Source organism: Alligator sinensis, unplaced genomic scaffold (genome assembly GCF_000455745.1).
Source record: "Alligator sinensis unplaced genomic scaffold, ASM45574v1 scaffold1029_1, whole genome shotgun sequence".
NCBI classification, from domain to species: domain Eukaryota; kingdom Metazoa; phylum Chordata; order Crocodylia; family Alligatoridae; genus Alligator; species Alligator sinensis.
The window spans coordinates 975,363-990,525 of record NW_005842425.1 but is presented as its reverse complement, the minus strand read 5'-3'; the positions used below and the strand labels follow the sequence as shown (position 1 = coordinate 990,525).

Below are 15,163 nucleotides of genomic sequence, written 5' to 3'. Positions count from 1 at the left end.
AGGGCGGTGGCAAGGTTGGGGGGTGGGGGGGGGGGGGAGTGGGGTGACTTCCCCAGGTGCCGAAGTGAAGGGGCACCAACAAGCACTGCTCAGCCTGGGTGGGACATGGGACAGAGCCGTGAGTGGTTCATTTGGGGGGGAAGGGGACAGGGGTAGGGTGGCTTCCGCCACTGCATGCATTGTAAGAGCAAGCATGGTGGGGGATGTATGCCCCTCGGATCTGTGCACAGGGCAAGGGTAGGTAGCAATAAATGGGGCAAAACCCGCAGCAGCAATGGCATTGCAGTAGGTTGCTGATTACTGAGGATTGTCCCTCAAAAGGCTCTGCCTCTCTGATTGGCTGGAATTCATCAGTAGTTCTGCATAGCTAATTGGAGAAGTGGAACCATTTGAAATAAAAGCCACTGCAAACAGCTGAAGTATCTCAGTGGCTTTCACAACTGTTTCAGTACCCCTCATCTTCACAAGGGGAACATAATGTGGCAAAGAATCCTGGGTCTACTGTAAATTGTCTTGGATCTGGCCATATCTTCTCCCATGCATTTAACAAGGTGTAACAGTCATAAAAATAAGTGCAACACTGCATATTTCAAATTATATTGCTAACTGACAGAAGTTATAATTAAGTTTTTTCATTCCTTGACTCCTCTTTTTGAAGGGCCATAAATGAGGCTGAGAACAGAACCTCTGATATTACACTCAGGTCCTGGGTTTCTGGCATGCTCAACAGTGGGTTGGGATACCATTTGGGGATCTTCACCAGAGGTATAACATGCCACTCTGCACCCTAGGCAATGGTGGCTCACAGGGCAGCAGCAGCTGCTAATGGCAGCTCTTATTTTTGCACACATACCCCTACTCCCAAGTTAGCACCTGGAGTTGCTGTTCCAGTCACCCTGCCTTTAGTTATGCTCATCATCTCATTTATAGAGCTCACACGTGTAAAGCATGAATAGGTGAGAAGGGCTTATTTTCTTAGAGGCTTGACAGAGCACTTTGAGTGCCCGCAGATGTGTGGGGCACCTGCTCCAATGCTCTGTAATTACAGTGTGTCGGAGAAGATTCATGCTCCAGTAGCCTCAGCATCTTGTGTATTCAAAATTGTGGTGAACAAACTTTAGTTAAAGCAACCTACTGCCATACTGAAGTGCAGGATGCTGCATACATGAGACACCGTGGGAGCTTTATTTAGAGTGCCTCTTGAGAGCCACTCTAATTAAAGTGACCCTCCCCACCTCTAGAGCACATGTAAAGACAACCTCTGTTGCTCCAGTTTAAATATGGAGTCAGGTGTGACCAAAGGTCGCACAAGAAGGGAGGCTTGATTGTGACCTGTCCTTAATCAGGATATTCAAAGTGAAAGGCTCCGTGCCCATTCCACATGCCATTTGATAAATCCAAGGGACAATTAAAAACCAGGAGGGATTTTCTTTGCTGAACATGTATTTGGTGAATATTTACCCCAAATTGAAGTTTTCGTAGGCTCAAAATTATTTACTAATTTCTGCTGATTGCAATGAATAGTTTCAGCCAAGCAAAATAAATTAAGTAAAAATAAAAGCAAAATCTCAGAACTTCTATGTCCTGATCAGGTGGTTGAGGCAGTCATGTGGGACATGGTAGACCTAGATTTAAATCATCTCTCTGCCTTAACTATGGTAGTTTGAACCAGAATGTCCCAGTTCCTAGCCAGTACCTTAACTAGTGGTCAATAGAGATTTCTGGGGTAGGTTTTTCTCATTCTCTCCTGTTCAGCTATAATAGACTTAAATGCTTCAGAAAAAGAGACAATTACTCATCTGTCAGTGGTTACAGCACTCTTCTGGCATGTTAAAATCATGGGTTTAAACCTCTGCTTTCTAGAGCAGGAGGTAGTAGGCATTAATTTCTCATGATATGCTAAACTGAGCCAAAGAAATGGGTAAAGAGAGATTCACAGAGATTTTATTTATATAAAACCTAATGAAGCTCAGCTAACAAAATCATTAGTGTAAGAAACCAAAAAATATGCTTACCAAATGGACAGTGACAATAGTATCCTTCCACTCCACTTTGACAGGAGCCTCCATTGAAACATGGGTTGCATTCACAGTAATTGACAGCAGAGTCGCATGTTTTTCCTGCAATCAGGCAACAGAGTAAGTCTTCAGGTTAGAGTATTCATGTCATTTTCCAAATAGGTCTTACATTTAGACAACCAGATTACAAGGGAATCCTAATATATAGTCCACATGTGGTTTAGAAACATACTTATGTACACTTATCTTACATGGATGTTGGGAGGCTTAATTGCTATTTTTCAAGTGCCCTGACATCATTAGATGGAAGGTGCTATTTGGCTGTGAAGTGCGGTTACCCCTAGCATATTTTGAGTGAAATGAACGCATTAGGGTGACAAGAAGCAAAAATCAATGGAAACCCTAATCTGAATTAGTATGAACATAGCAAGATTAACACAGGCAGGTATTGTATATTAGATGATTTTTTGTGCTTTTCTTCATCAATTACAGTCTCCTTCCTGACTTGGTGGGGCCACGGCTCTCTGGAGTTAAAGCATCTTACCTTGGTCCAGCTCTTGTCTAAGCAGACACTGTCACATATGGTAAATATTATTCATTAGAGAACAAACTGAGTCACATAATTCATTTCAACAAGGAAAGGAGCCTAGCCTAAAAGTGAATATTTTAACAGATGCTGAATAAAAGCAATGGGGATCTGTTCATATTTGAAACAGCAGCAACAAAAGAAATTATATGGACTACCACAAGTACATACATAAACTAAAATTCTGTCCAGATGGGAAAAAAGCAAAAACTACTTGTCTTCACTTTCAAGCCCCTTCATAGCTTAGCCATATCTTGTTCCTCACCTCTAATATCACATACAGCTGTCGATGTCTGCCTCTAGTCTGCCAGTAAAGTATTGCCCATTTTGTTTCAAAATTCATCTTTATTTTTTGCCCTTTGCTACTTCTAAAAAACTACTAAACTAATTACCCACCTTCAAATCTCTGTACTGTCTTTGTTTACAAAAATACTTTTCAATAACTAGCCAGTGGTGTGCTAATATTTATTCTGCTAATCATAAATTATTATAATTGTATCACAATAAATATACTGGATATTGCTTGTACTAGAAAACAGAATTATCTTGTGTATCTCAAGTCCAGATAACCCACGGCCTTAGTTAACTGAAAGGCATGTCTGTCCTATGTCAAAAATGCACCAGTACACAGTACTTTATTACTTAACCAGCCTCCTATATTTCTGAAGATTATGTATCTTTCTTAAGTCTTTTTTTTAACAAAAATCAAGGATATACCACATTAACTTGGCTAGCGTGACAGAAAGTTTGCAAGTGGAGTCTACCGGTTTTAGGAGGGCTTTGTAAATGATCAGTCATCTCTCCTGTCTACATCAACTTGATCAGTGGGCAGCAGTACACCAAAGCACTGGAAAATGCTTGTGATTTAAAACAAATTCCTAACTTCACCAAAGATATTAAAAGCAGTTCTAGTCCCTCCATTTGATTATGATTTTTCAAATTTCTTTTCCTTCTCCTTTTTTTCCCATCCTCATTTCTGTTGACCTTTGTGTTGAATTAGCTGAAGAACCTGGATATTTACTTTTACACTGCATATTTTAAACAGTTTTAACATCTTCTTCCTCTTTTAATAACTGTTTGAACAACTGCTAATACCAATAAAAGTTTAGGTGTATTCATACCAGCTGTTTTAACATAGGAGAAGATGCAGTCTCTGATTAAGCTAGTCAGGGGGGCTCTTTAAACTAACATTTCCTTAGAATAAAGAGGAAATTCAAGGCATTTTCAGCTGTTCACTGAAGTGCTAAAGACTTGAGAAGAATATTCTTATTTATGTTTGAAATCTTGTGATGATTTAACAAAGCTGCTTCTAAATCAGCAAGGATCGCTTATCCTCTTCAAATCAGAGTAACAAACTCATCCAGCAGGGAAGACTCTTACGGATAAAAATCATCAGGAGACGATGGAATACAGGAATGCTATTTAACTTGAACTCTACAGAAACTCCAGATAAGGACTTTCAAAATTATTTGATAGAAGTCATCCACAGAAGACTCTTAAACATTTAAAAATGACGTACCAACTTATCTACCCATATACAGATATCGTTATATGTGTCTATATACATAAAGCTGCATATAACAAGTCACCAGAAATTGTATTATCGACTTCAGGAGGAGTAGAAATAGGCCTTTATTGATGTCACAAAAGACCCAGAAATGTATGGCTAAAAAGGGCCTCATGAAGTTATTAGCACATTCCCATGTATTAAGGCAGAATCAAGCATTTCCAGATCACCCTAGTACCTGTTTATCTAATGTGTTTAATACAACCCTCCCCCCATCAATTATAGACATTTCACAGCCTCCCTAGGTGGCATATTCCAGGGCTTAGCTATCCTTAAAATATTTTCTTAATATCTAAACTAAATCTTCTTGGCTGCAAATTAAGTTAATTACTCCTTATCCTATTTTGGTGGACATGGAGAAAAAAAATGATCACTGTCCTCTTTCTAACAAACTTTTATATACATTCAAAGACTTTAATCAGTCTTTCCTTCAGTCTGATGTTTTCTAGACTAAACAAACCCAACTTCTTCAACTTTTCTTCATTGGTCATGTTTTATAAACCTCTTATCATTTTTGTTTTTCTCCTCTGGACTCCCTCCAATTTGTCTACATCTTTCTTAGTGTGCTGCCTAAAATTGAATGCAGCACTACAGCTGAGGAGTCTCCACTACTGAATAGAAGAGAATAATTACCTCCCTTATCATACACAAGACAGTCTTGTTAATACAGCCCAGATTGATATTTACCTTTTTTTACAATAGCATCACATTGTTGACACATGCTCAGTGTGTGGCCCATGACAGCTCCAAATCCTTTTCTGCAATACTGCTGCATAGCCAGGTATCGCTATTTTATATTAGTGCATTTAGTTTTTCCTTCCTAAGTGTAATATGTTACAACTGTCCTTCCTGAAGTTCATCTTGTTGATTTCAGACTGTTTCCCCAATTTATTAAGCTTTTATACTAATTATTTCTTCTGAAATGCTTGCAATATCTCAGGGCTTGGTCTCATCCATAAATTTAAATCATGCCCTCTAATAACAGCAAACTACTGTGGACATTTGTCACTTCCTCCCTTCACACACATTAAAGCCTTCCTCATTAGGTAGCAAGTTTATATTATAGACCAGCATGCTGTCTCCTTACAGTTCTTCAGCTATAAAGCAAAAATTCATTAGTATTTTGAATCCAAATAGAAACCAGAAATAAATCAAGATGCCACAACAAAATCCAGGAATAAAAGGATTATATTTTCATCTGGAAATGGGATTCCCTGCCCTCCAGGATAAGTTTCTACTTCTAATATTTCATGAGCTATTAGAACTTTAGCATATCCCTTTTCCAGAACTAAGTCATCAATTGACAGTCCCTCATAGTCAAGGATGATTGTTTTCCATGATCGTCTTATCTGTGGGTCCAAAAATGGCAGTCAAGGCCAATCTAGGATTGACAGAATCTACTGCAACTCGGGGATGTGTTTCCTTGCAGAGAGGATGGCTCTGGATTTCTGATTTGGTCTGTGACATACTATTTCTGCCACTCCCATTTTTCCATTTCCTGCTGTTCTTGTGATGTTTCAAAGTACCGAGATCCTTGTGGCAAACTCTTCCTCCATTTGGGGTGGTCCTGGGTGATAGCCTTCCATGAATTGATGTTGCACTTTTTCAGGTTGGCCTTAGGATGTCCTTGAAGTGCTTTCTCTGCCCTCCTCTAAAGCGCATACCTTGACTGAGCTGAAAGAATTCAATTTGCTTCAGGAGTCTTGAGTCAGACATCTGGATGATGTGACCTGCCCACCAAAGCTGATGGCAGATGATCAGCACATCAATACTTATGGTGTTTGCTTGCAAGCGAGATACACAAATCTTAGTGTCATCTTCCCACTGGATTTGAAGGATCTTTTGCAGGCAATGTTGATGGTACTTCTTCAGCAACTTGAGGCGTTTCCTGTACATTGTCCCTATCTGAGCTCTGTACAGTGAGGTAGGGATCATGACTGCTTAATAAACCATGAGCTTGGTTTCAAATCTGATGTGGTAATCTTTGAACATCTGTTTCCTCAGGTGTCTGAAGACTCCACTTACATATTTGAGGCAATGCTGGATTTCTTTATCTGTGTCAGCCTTCTGCAAGAGGTGACTTCTGAGGTACAGAAAATATTCAACATTCTCCAGAGTCTCACTGCAAATGTGAATTCCTAGAGCTGGAGACTGTTCAATAAGACCTTGCTGATGGAGGACCTTAATCTTTTGTATGTTAAGTGTGAGTTCCATTGTCTTGTATGCCTCAGTAAAGAAGTTGACGATTGTCTGAATGTCTGCTTCCAAGTGAGCAGACACTACAGCATGATCAGTGTACTGGAGCTCAGTGGTTGAGGTCAGGCTAGTCTTAGTTTTGGCTCGGAGCTGGCTTATGTTAAACAGCTTACCATCCATTCAGTAGTTTAGGTCCACTCCAACTGAAAGCTTGTTGGTGGTCAAATATAGCATTGTAGTAAGGAATACCAAGAAGAGTGGTGGAGTGATGACATGGCCTTGCTTAACTCCAGTCTTAACCTCAGAGGGATCTGTGATAGATCCATCATAGAGAACCACCATTTGCATACCATCATAGAGCAGGCAATGAAGGTTAACAAATTTCACTGTGCGTGCATACCTCAGAAAGATCCTCCATAGCACTTCTCAGTTGACAGAGTCAAAAGCTTTTGTGAGGCCAGGGAAGGCCATGTAGAGGGGTTTATGTTGTTTCTGGCATTTTTCCTGCAGCTGGCAAGCAGTGAAAATCATGTTGGTTGTTCCTACTGATGTCCTAAGCCCATACTGAGATTCTGGGGGAAGCTATTTAGCATGTGGAAGAAGACAGTTCAGGTGGGTTTTTGCAAGGATCTTTCCTGTGGTGGAAAGCAAGGCGATCACTCTGTAATTTCCACAGTTGGACCCGTCTCCTTTCTTGAAGATTGTCATGATCATGGCATCCCTGAGGTCATCTGGGATTTTCTCATCATTCCCAATCCTTAAATTGAGGGCATGGAGCTGTGATGTGAGCTCCTCTCTCCCCTAGCTTGAAGATTTCAGCAGGGACTCCATCTGCTCTAGATGCCTTGTTATCCTTCATCTGCTTTCCTCACCTTGTCAAGGGTTGTAGGGATTCTGAGATCATGCCTGACTCTGTGTTGGAACTGAGAATGCTTTCATCAACAACAGTCTTGATTGAGAAGGCCTTCAAAATGCTCCGTCCAGCAGACAGTGATGACTCCCCTCTTCTTGATCAGGTTTCCTCCATCCTTGGGTCTCAAGGGTGTTGGTCCCTGAGTGCTTAAACCATAGATGTCTTTGGTGGCATTGAAAAAACTGTTCATATCATGGATGTCAGTGAGATGTTGAATGTCCTTCGCCTTGTCTTTCCACCATCTATTCTTCATATCACAGTTCCTCTTTTGAACCTCTGTCTTGGCTGGTTGGTGATCCAATTTCTTTTGTTTGGAGTCAATGTCATTCTGCCGAGCAAAAAAGGCCTGGTGCTTACAGTCGATCTACTCTTGGATCTCCTGGTCATTCTCATCAAACCAGTCTTGATGCTTCCTGGTAGTGAATCCAAGCATCTCTTCATGGGCCCTCATGATGGTAGACTTGAAGGCTCCACAAGCACTGCCTACAGTGCCATTGTTCCTGATTGGAATTTGCCAGTTTTTCATTGAGGTGCTGATGGAAGAGGTCTCACTCCATTGTGTCTTGAGTCCTTCAATGTTGGCTTTCCAACAGCATTGCTTCTACTGCTTCTGCTTCTAAATCATCCCCATCATTTGGGAGCCAGTTTGAGTGACATAACCAAGCAGATGAGTTCATCATTGGCTTAAAAATTGTCATCTCCTAGCAATCATCATCTCTTCAAAAGTGGTGCAGACATCTCTGTGATAGCAGGCATGAATGATGATGTAATCAATCAGGTGCCAATGCTTAGATTGTGGGTATTGCCTTGATGTTTTGTACCTGTTTTTGTGTCAGATGATGGTGATGGTGAGTCCATGTTCCATGTATTTGGTCAAAAGGAGAATGCCATTGGAGTTGACCTTTCCCACTCCTTCCTTGCTGATGGTTTGAGTCCCTTCCAACTCTGGCATTGAAATCATTAAGCAGAATAAGTCTATCTCGCACCCGAACATCAGAGAGGACTTGATCAAGGCTGGCACAGAATTCCTCTTTGTTTCATCAGTGGCATTAAGAGTCAGGGCACAGGCACTGATAAAAGTAGCATGTTGGCTCCCCTAGTTATCCAGTCAGGAAAAGGGTCAGCAGGCAGTCTATGTTTAGGGCACCTTTTCTAGCCCTCCTACCCTTGTGGGCTGAGCAGAGCAGATACTGGGTTAAGCAGAGCAGAGCTGCTCAGTTGAGGTTACAGCTGCCAAATTGCACTCCTGCTAACCCAAGTGCTAGATGAGCTTCTTGCAACTGCTACCTTCATGCCAGTTCATGACTAGGAGCTTCTAGACCTCAAAAGCCTGCTCCTGCCATTGCTAGCTGATCACCAAAGGGTTTGAAAAGTGTGCTAAAGCTGTTTTCATGGAAGATACCCGTCTGTGATTTCTTTTATCATGGAGAGGCTGCTGCACATCAGCTTCCACTGTTCATGACAGAACAGGATCTTGATCCCATGGCAAGGACGCCAATAAAGCTGGAGATCTCATTCTTCTGCAGCCTTCATCCACCTTCACATTCTTCCATATTCTAACATTTTCTTCCACCTGCTCCACTCTGGTGGCAGAGCTGTACTCCTACCCAGCATATCCACAGGGGGTGGATAGTGGAATGACCTTCAGTGAATGATAGCTGCAAAATAAGCAGGGTTATAAGAGGCTGAATTGAACAATGTTACACGGTTTTCTGTAGGTGGTGTAGTTTAGATCAGTAGTGAACAGAACAGAACACATGTTCGCCCATGGCGGGGGGGGGGGTTGTTCAAAACTTAGACTGGGTTCCACCATTTTTAAACTAATCTATCTATGCCAAACTTCTGTTCTGTTAGGAGACAGACCAGTTTTGTGTTTTGAATGTCTGTTCTGTATGGGTATAGGCAGGTTTCAATCACTTACACCAACAGAAGTATAATGTCTATACCTGGCCTTTATCAGTGTTTCTCAACCAGGGTGCAATTTTTTCAAGTCTGCGATGTGATGCCAAGTATAGGTGTGCAAACAGGATTCAAAAGATAAACCCAGAGATTTCAAACAGGGTTCCAGAATATTAAAAACATTCTGACCTGCAGTGGTTTTTTTCTGAGTTCTTTGCAAAAGGATAACTGCTCTATTATTTTTCTGTAATCCAAAAACTAAGCTCCTATTTTCTGAGGGGTATTTTGAGACTAAAAAGGTTGAGAAACACTGATCTAAATAGAACTATTGTCAAACATATAGCATGCTTTCCCCTACCGACTGTTTACTGGGCTAGAGCTAGAGCTAATGTTTGTTAATAACATCTGTAAAAAGCTGTATAAGCATAGAATTTGCTGGTTTAAGCTTTAAACTGATGGGTAACTTTTATATGAGTGATAGCTGCTGTAAAGTGACTAGACATTTCAATTCTGCTATCCAAATCTGAGTTTGCGGGGAGATATTTATAATTTGCCTATTCTGCCTGGGATAGAATTCAGCAGTGAAAGCTGATAATGCACTTATGCTCAAAGACTCAGCTGTTTTATCTGATGAGTTTAAAACAGAACTGTTCAAAGAAAACAAAGAATTTGCATGGGGTGGGGATGGAACGACTACACTGTGAGCCTTTCCTTCATATTAGTGGTGAGCAGTTAATTATCTGAGTAATCTCATTCACTCCAACAGGATTACTTGCGAGAAACTGCACAATAATTCCATCTGGATTTAAGTGCACAGTTCCATTGCCTTGCTTAGAGATGCTTCCAATAACTTTGATGAGAAAACATATATACTGGTAGATCTTTTCGGTTTTAGATATTTCTGAAGCCATATCTCACAAAATTTCACTGCTTGAAAATCAGTAACATGAGACCCAGATAGTTCTGGTGACTGAGAACATTATTTTACTTAGGTGAATTATGATCTGGCATTATACACATTCCGCAAATATTACCTTTACAAATGTTTGAGTCCTTAGAATTCACCTTTTGATAGATTACTAAATTAGACTAGAATCTGCTATCTGTAATAGGTAGGGATTAATTTTTTATTTGATAGAGGATGATAGAGAATAATTTCAATTATGTATGTTCAGTGCTTGAGGTTATCAAATCAAAATATGCAGGAAAAGAACCAATAAGTGGTTTTTCAAAACCAAGGGGTGATGCAAGTCTTAGCATAGTCATAAGGAGCATGGCTGTAAGGCAGTAGATGACTACATGTCAGGTTAGCATATTTATACTTTTTCCCATAAGCACAAACTTTATTAACTTATAATTCTGATTGCTAGAACCTATATTATACCAAAATAAACTCCAAGAAGCAAGCTATATACCGATAAGTCATCCAACGCTCCATGTTTATTCCCCTTGTCAAGACCTCAGATTCTTCTTGACTGCCCAGAAGCCCAAATCATCATGGTTAAACAATGGGTAGCTCTATTTAAATATTAAAATAAATTATTATAAAAAAGAGAAAAGGGACAATTTATTTCTGATCAGATTAATGGAGCTAGGATGGATGCTGGAGTTAGGGATCTGGCATAAGGAGTTAGGAACAGAGGTGTAGTACACAACTCTAGTTTCAAACTGCATGCTCTGGTCCCATTCCCCACAACTCAGTGCTAATTTTTATGCTTTCTCCCACCACCTATGGCCTCTAACATCCAGCACTTGTCTTTCAAACAACTAAGCTCAGCAGCTAAATCCTAGTCCATCACTGACTTCCTGAGGTCTGCCTGCTGATGCGCCACAGGAAGTTTATCAGGGTGAGTCCTTATCCTTCTGGCTCCAGCTCACTGACAAACCTAGTTTCAGCTGCCCCCTCGTCTCCACTCTCCATCCCTTCTGTGACCCTTTGTTACTGATAAGGCTGGGGGAAGGACAGAACAGGGAAAGAACTAACAACCAAGTTATCAGAAAACAGGAGATTTCTATGTAGTTCTTTGTAGTATAAGCAAAAGAAAGCAGTCAAACATCTGAGCTTAATTTTGGGATTTTCTTGGCAATGATGAACAAAGAAAGCAACTTTTATGCATTTACTTGCAAAATTTCAGAGACTGAAGTGTACATGCTGGAAGTTTGAGGTGGCATTTATATTACTGTGGTGTTTATATTATGGGTTTATATATTGCAGGTACCTCAAGACACTGAGACTACCAACTTCATGAAAAAGGAACATTGTAAATTGTGCAAGTATGAAGGATATAGTCCTCCTTTTTTGTGCAGGTTACAGCACAACTTTAACTGGGAAGCGACCTCCAACGTCACTGGTCTGTGGATGATACAGGTGTCAGGCTCACAGAACCCTCAATTTGAGCATGGAAAGTTTCTTGACAGAAACTCCTAGAAAGACAGTGATTAATTAGGAATAGCACTGATTAATATAGAAAGGTCAGGTGAAGCTAATACAGTCAGGATCAAAGGTCACAGACATCAAGATCATATTTCAAATTGCTATATAGAAAACTATTTGCAATAAAAATATAACTAGGATGAATACTGAATGCTCTGGAGTCAGATATTGGCCAGTTTCAGAGGTATACTTTTCATAGCTCTATACATCCATCTTTTAATCCAATTCCTTTATTATTTTAATTTTGAATTTCAGACAATTTAACAAATCTACATTTCTTCAACATAATGAGGCTCAGAAAACAGGAAATGAAAGGTTCATAGGACGGGCAGGCAAGCTACTGGAAATCACAGGGTATATTCCTTTTAGAACACAATTCTTTTAAAAACAAAACCTGATCATCATTAATAGACATAATTATAACTGATTGTTTAAACTGTAATGATGCTGCTCTGAGGTAATCTGTCTTTATAATGGTATTCAGTCGAATGAGCTAAATTACCTCTATGGTGTGATGAAGTGAAATGCAGCTGACAAAACATAATAAATCAAATAAAAGTCAGTCTATCCTCTCTGTCTTGAGGTAAGCCATTATAAAGATCTACAGCTCATGAACTCTAATTTACAGTGAACAGAAGGTCTGTGTCAGAAAACACTAATATCCACACAGAAGTAGTGTCTTTTTACAGTGCATGCAAATTCAATTATGAGATATGGTATTTTAATTTCTGGAGCAGCCCATCAAAGCTATACACAAGGAACACCAAATTATACTGACTTTCTCTACTTTGCATTTAACATGGAATTACTCATCTCCCTATAGGTAGGGGGAGGGAGAAAAGAATTGTGGCTGCTTCTCTTCAACTTAAGCACACAGAGTGCATTCATGAAAAAATCCTTTTGGCCTTTCTTTGTTAGATCAGCATGGCAATCTTTCCTTAAATACTTTTAAATTTATTTTTAATTAGGAATATTTAAGGAAAACAGGACTGATCTCAAGAATTATTCCTCTTTGCATTGTTATGTTGGCAATCAGATGCATGCACCTTGTATCATGTGATACAATCTCTGTCCTTGGAGGTTTTTAAGGTCCATCTTGACAAAGCCTTGGCTGGGATGATCTAGTTGGGAATGGTCCTGCCTTGAGCAGGGGGGGTTGGCCTAGATGACCCCCTAAGGTCCCTTCCAACCCTAATTTTCTATAATTCTATGATTTAGGAGTACAGTATCACTACACAAATGACATATAGCCAACAGTCTAAGACAGGTCAGCATGCAGACCAGATAGGGCCTGAAAAACAATGTGATCTGGCCTAGGAAGAGTTGACTGGGTCTGGCCATAGTTGGCAATGGAGGTGATCAGTGGTATACAACCATAGGGATAGAGATTGGCAGCATGTGGCACCAGCAGATGGGTCATGCAGTGGCCCACTCTAGAGCAAGCTGCATCTATTCAGCGTATCATTTGTAAAAGGGTGCTGGCCTCTGGTGTAAAGCAACGATTCTCCAACAGTCCATATGATGACAATTGTTTACATAAAATATTTGGGTAATGTTTGTGAATAACTTTTAAAGAATTCAGGAGATGTTTGTAAATAATTTGCAGGCACAAAAGGGGCTGTATTTACTTAGCTATTTGTTGTGAACAAATTATCTCATGAACACTACTGATATCTAACTTCAGACCCATTTTGCTTTACTGGTTAAAAACTTTTGTGATGTTTTTCTGTTGCACCTAATTAGTCTCCAGACATGTAAGCAACATTTAATTCTAACTGCTAACCAGCAAGAAAGAGCTATCAATTTATCAATTTAGCATTATATGGTTCCTCAATGGCTAGTCAACATATTAAATTTAGATGCTTAAATCTAAAAATGTCTAAGTAACTGTTTCTCTATTTGAAATGTATTTGTGTTGAGTTCTAAACAGAATATTACTGAACACCATGTTCCATCCATGACTTAGGAAAAGCAGCTTACACTATATGAAAGTATTAAAACTATCCAGTGTTTTTAATTTAAATTATCTTATGTAGCTGTAACGCAGGACAAATGTCACATTTACTTGACATTCAATAAGGGCTGAACTCTAAGATATAGCATTAGACTCAGAAAAATTATCTGAACTTTTCATTAACTCTTCAATTACATGCTATGCGCTGATAGTACAGCCTCCTCCTAGAGTTAACAAACCATTTTGCTTTACGGTAACAGCAAGCATATTTCCGTTTATCCTTTGATGTTAATGACTTAAAGATTTACAGAAGATGGACATGCTGGAATTATTTTGCCATGCTCCTGGCAAAATAATCTAATGTACTAATTCCATGTGAAATAAAATCCTAAATCATTAACTTAATTAGAATTGCTAGTCAATTAACACTAATTGTTAGTGACCCTGACGCTTTGCAGTTTACTGTTGGTGTTAATACAAAAAATCACATGAACATCTTCTATATCAAGAACATTTTTGTATTAAACATGTTAACTGCCATAGCTATGTTCTAAATGAAACAGCTGAACTTGTGTTTTTTTGCAATAAGCTACACGGCATCTTTTATATTTATCCAATTAAAAAAAAAAAGAAAAGCTCATTTCTTGTTTTCAAATGAATCTTTCTGTTAGAAGCCACATTATCAAATTTTCGTGCATAAGTTACATTGACTATTCTGTTATTATCCCCTTCATATTCCAGCTACATGGAGCATAAAAAAATCCAAGATATCCCCCGCAAGCTTTTGGGAGGAAAAGAGTTAGGTAAGCAGAAGACAAGCAGCAGAGGGACAAGCGGTAAGGCCTAGGGCTCAGAGCCACTCCTCTCACTTAACTATGCAAGACTAAGCTACAATAAGGCACATGGCTCACAAGAATGACCCCTCACCTCCTCCAGTCATGTGGTATGGTGTTAGATCTGAAAAATTATGAGCCAGTAAGAGAAGAAGTGCAAAGCTAGACAACTGCAATGGGAAACAGTAAAGCTGAGAAGCCCTCTGCTGTCAAGACCACCAGTCTAGCTGAACCTTTCATTTCAGCTATCTGGTGAAGGTTACTGTTTGGTAGGAAGAGCAGGAAGCAATATGCCTGCACCCCCAAAAAACCCAAGGCAAAACAAAACACCCAAACTCCTTCTAACTTGTAAACTTGCATCATGTTTTCTTTCTCATGTCTCTACCTAGATAGCAAACTTCACAAAGCAGGAACTTCCTAATTCTTTGTACAATGCCTAATATAATCCGGTCTGAAGAATTTGAACACTAATACAAAATGAATATATGATAAACAGAAATAACACTATTTAAGTAGGGTGTATGTTAGATAATATAGGAAGGTATATTAAGGAAAAGGTTTCAATGTTGCAGAAAATTATGATAAAATTTCAACTCAACTGTTGATATTACAGTCTCAATCACATTAATTCATAATAACACTCTCTTAGAAAGACACATTGAAACCCCGGAGTAAATCTTTTAATTTATGTCTCGTTAGTTTTCCTTTTGTTATGTCTGCAGAAAGTAGCCATAAGCAATGGTTAGGATTGTTCAGACTTTCC

The 15,163-nt window shown here is 39.4% G+C and overlaps 1 protein-coding gene across 1 annotated transcript in view; it reads right to left on the bottom strand.

The window, feature by feature from the left end:
• The window catches only part of FAT4 (FAT atypical cadherin 4), a 252,930-nt gene that overhangs the window by 28,237 nt on the left and 209,530 nt on the right, over window positions 1–15,163 (bottom strand). The window contains exon 11 of the mRNA XM_014522959.2: window positions 2,016–2,120. Coding sequence (XP_014378445.1) covers window positions 2,016–2,120 — 105 coding nt within the window. The remainder of the gene's footprint in view (window positions 1–2,015; window positions 2,121–15,163) is intronic.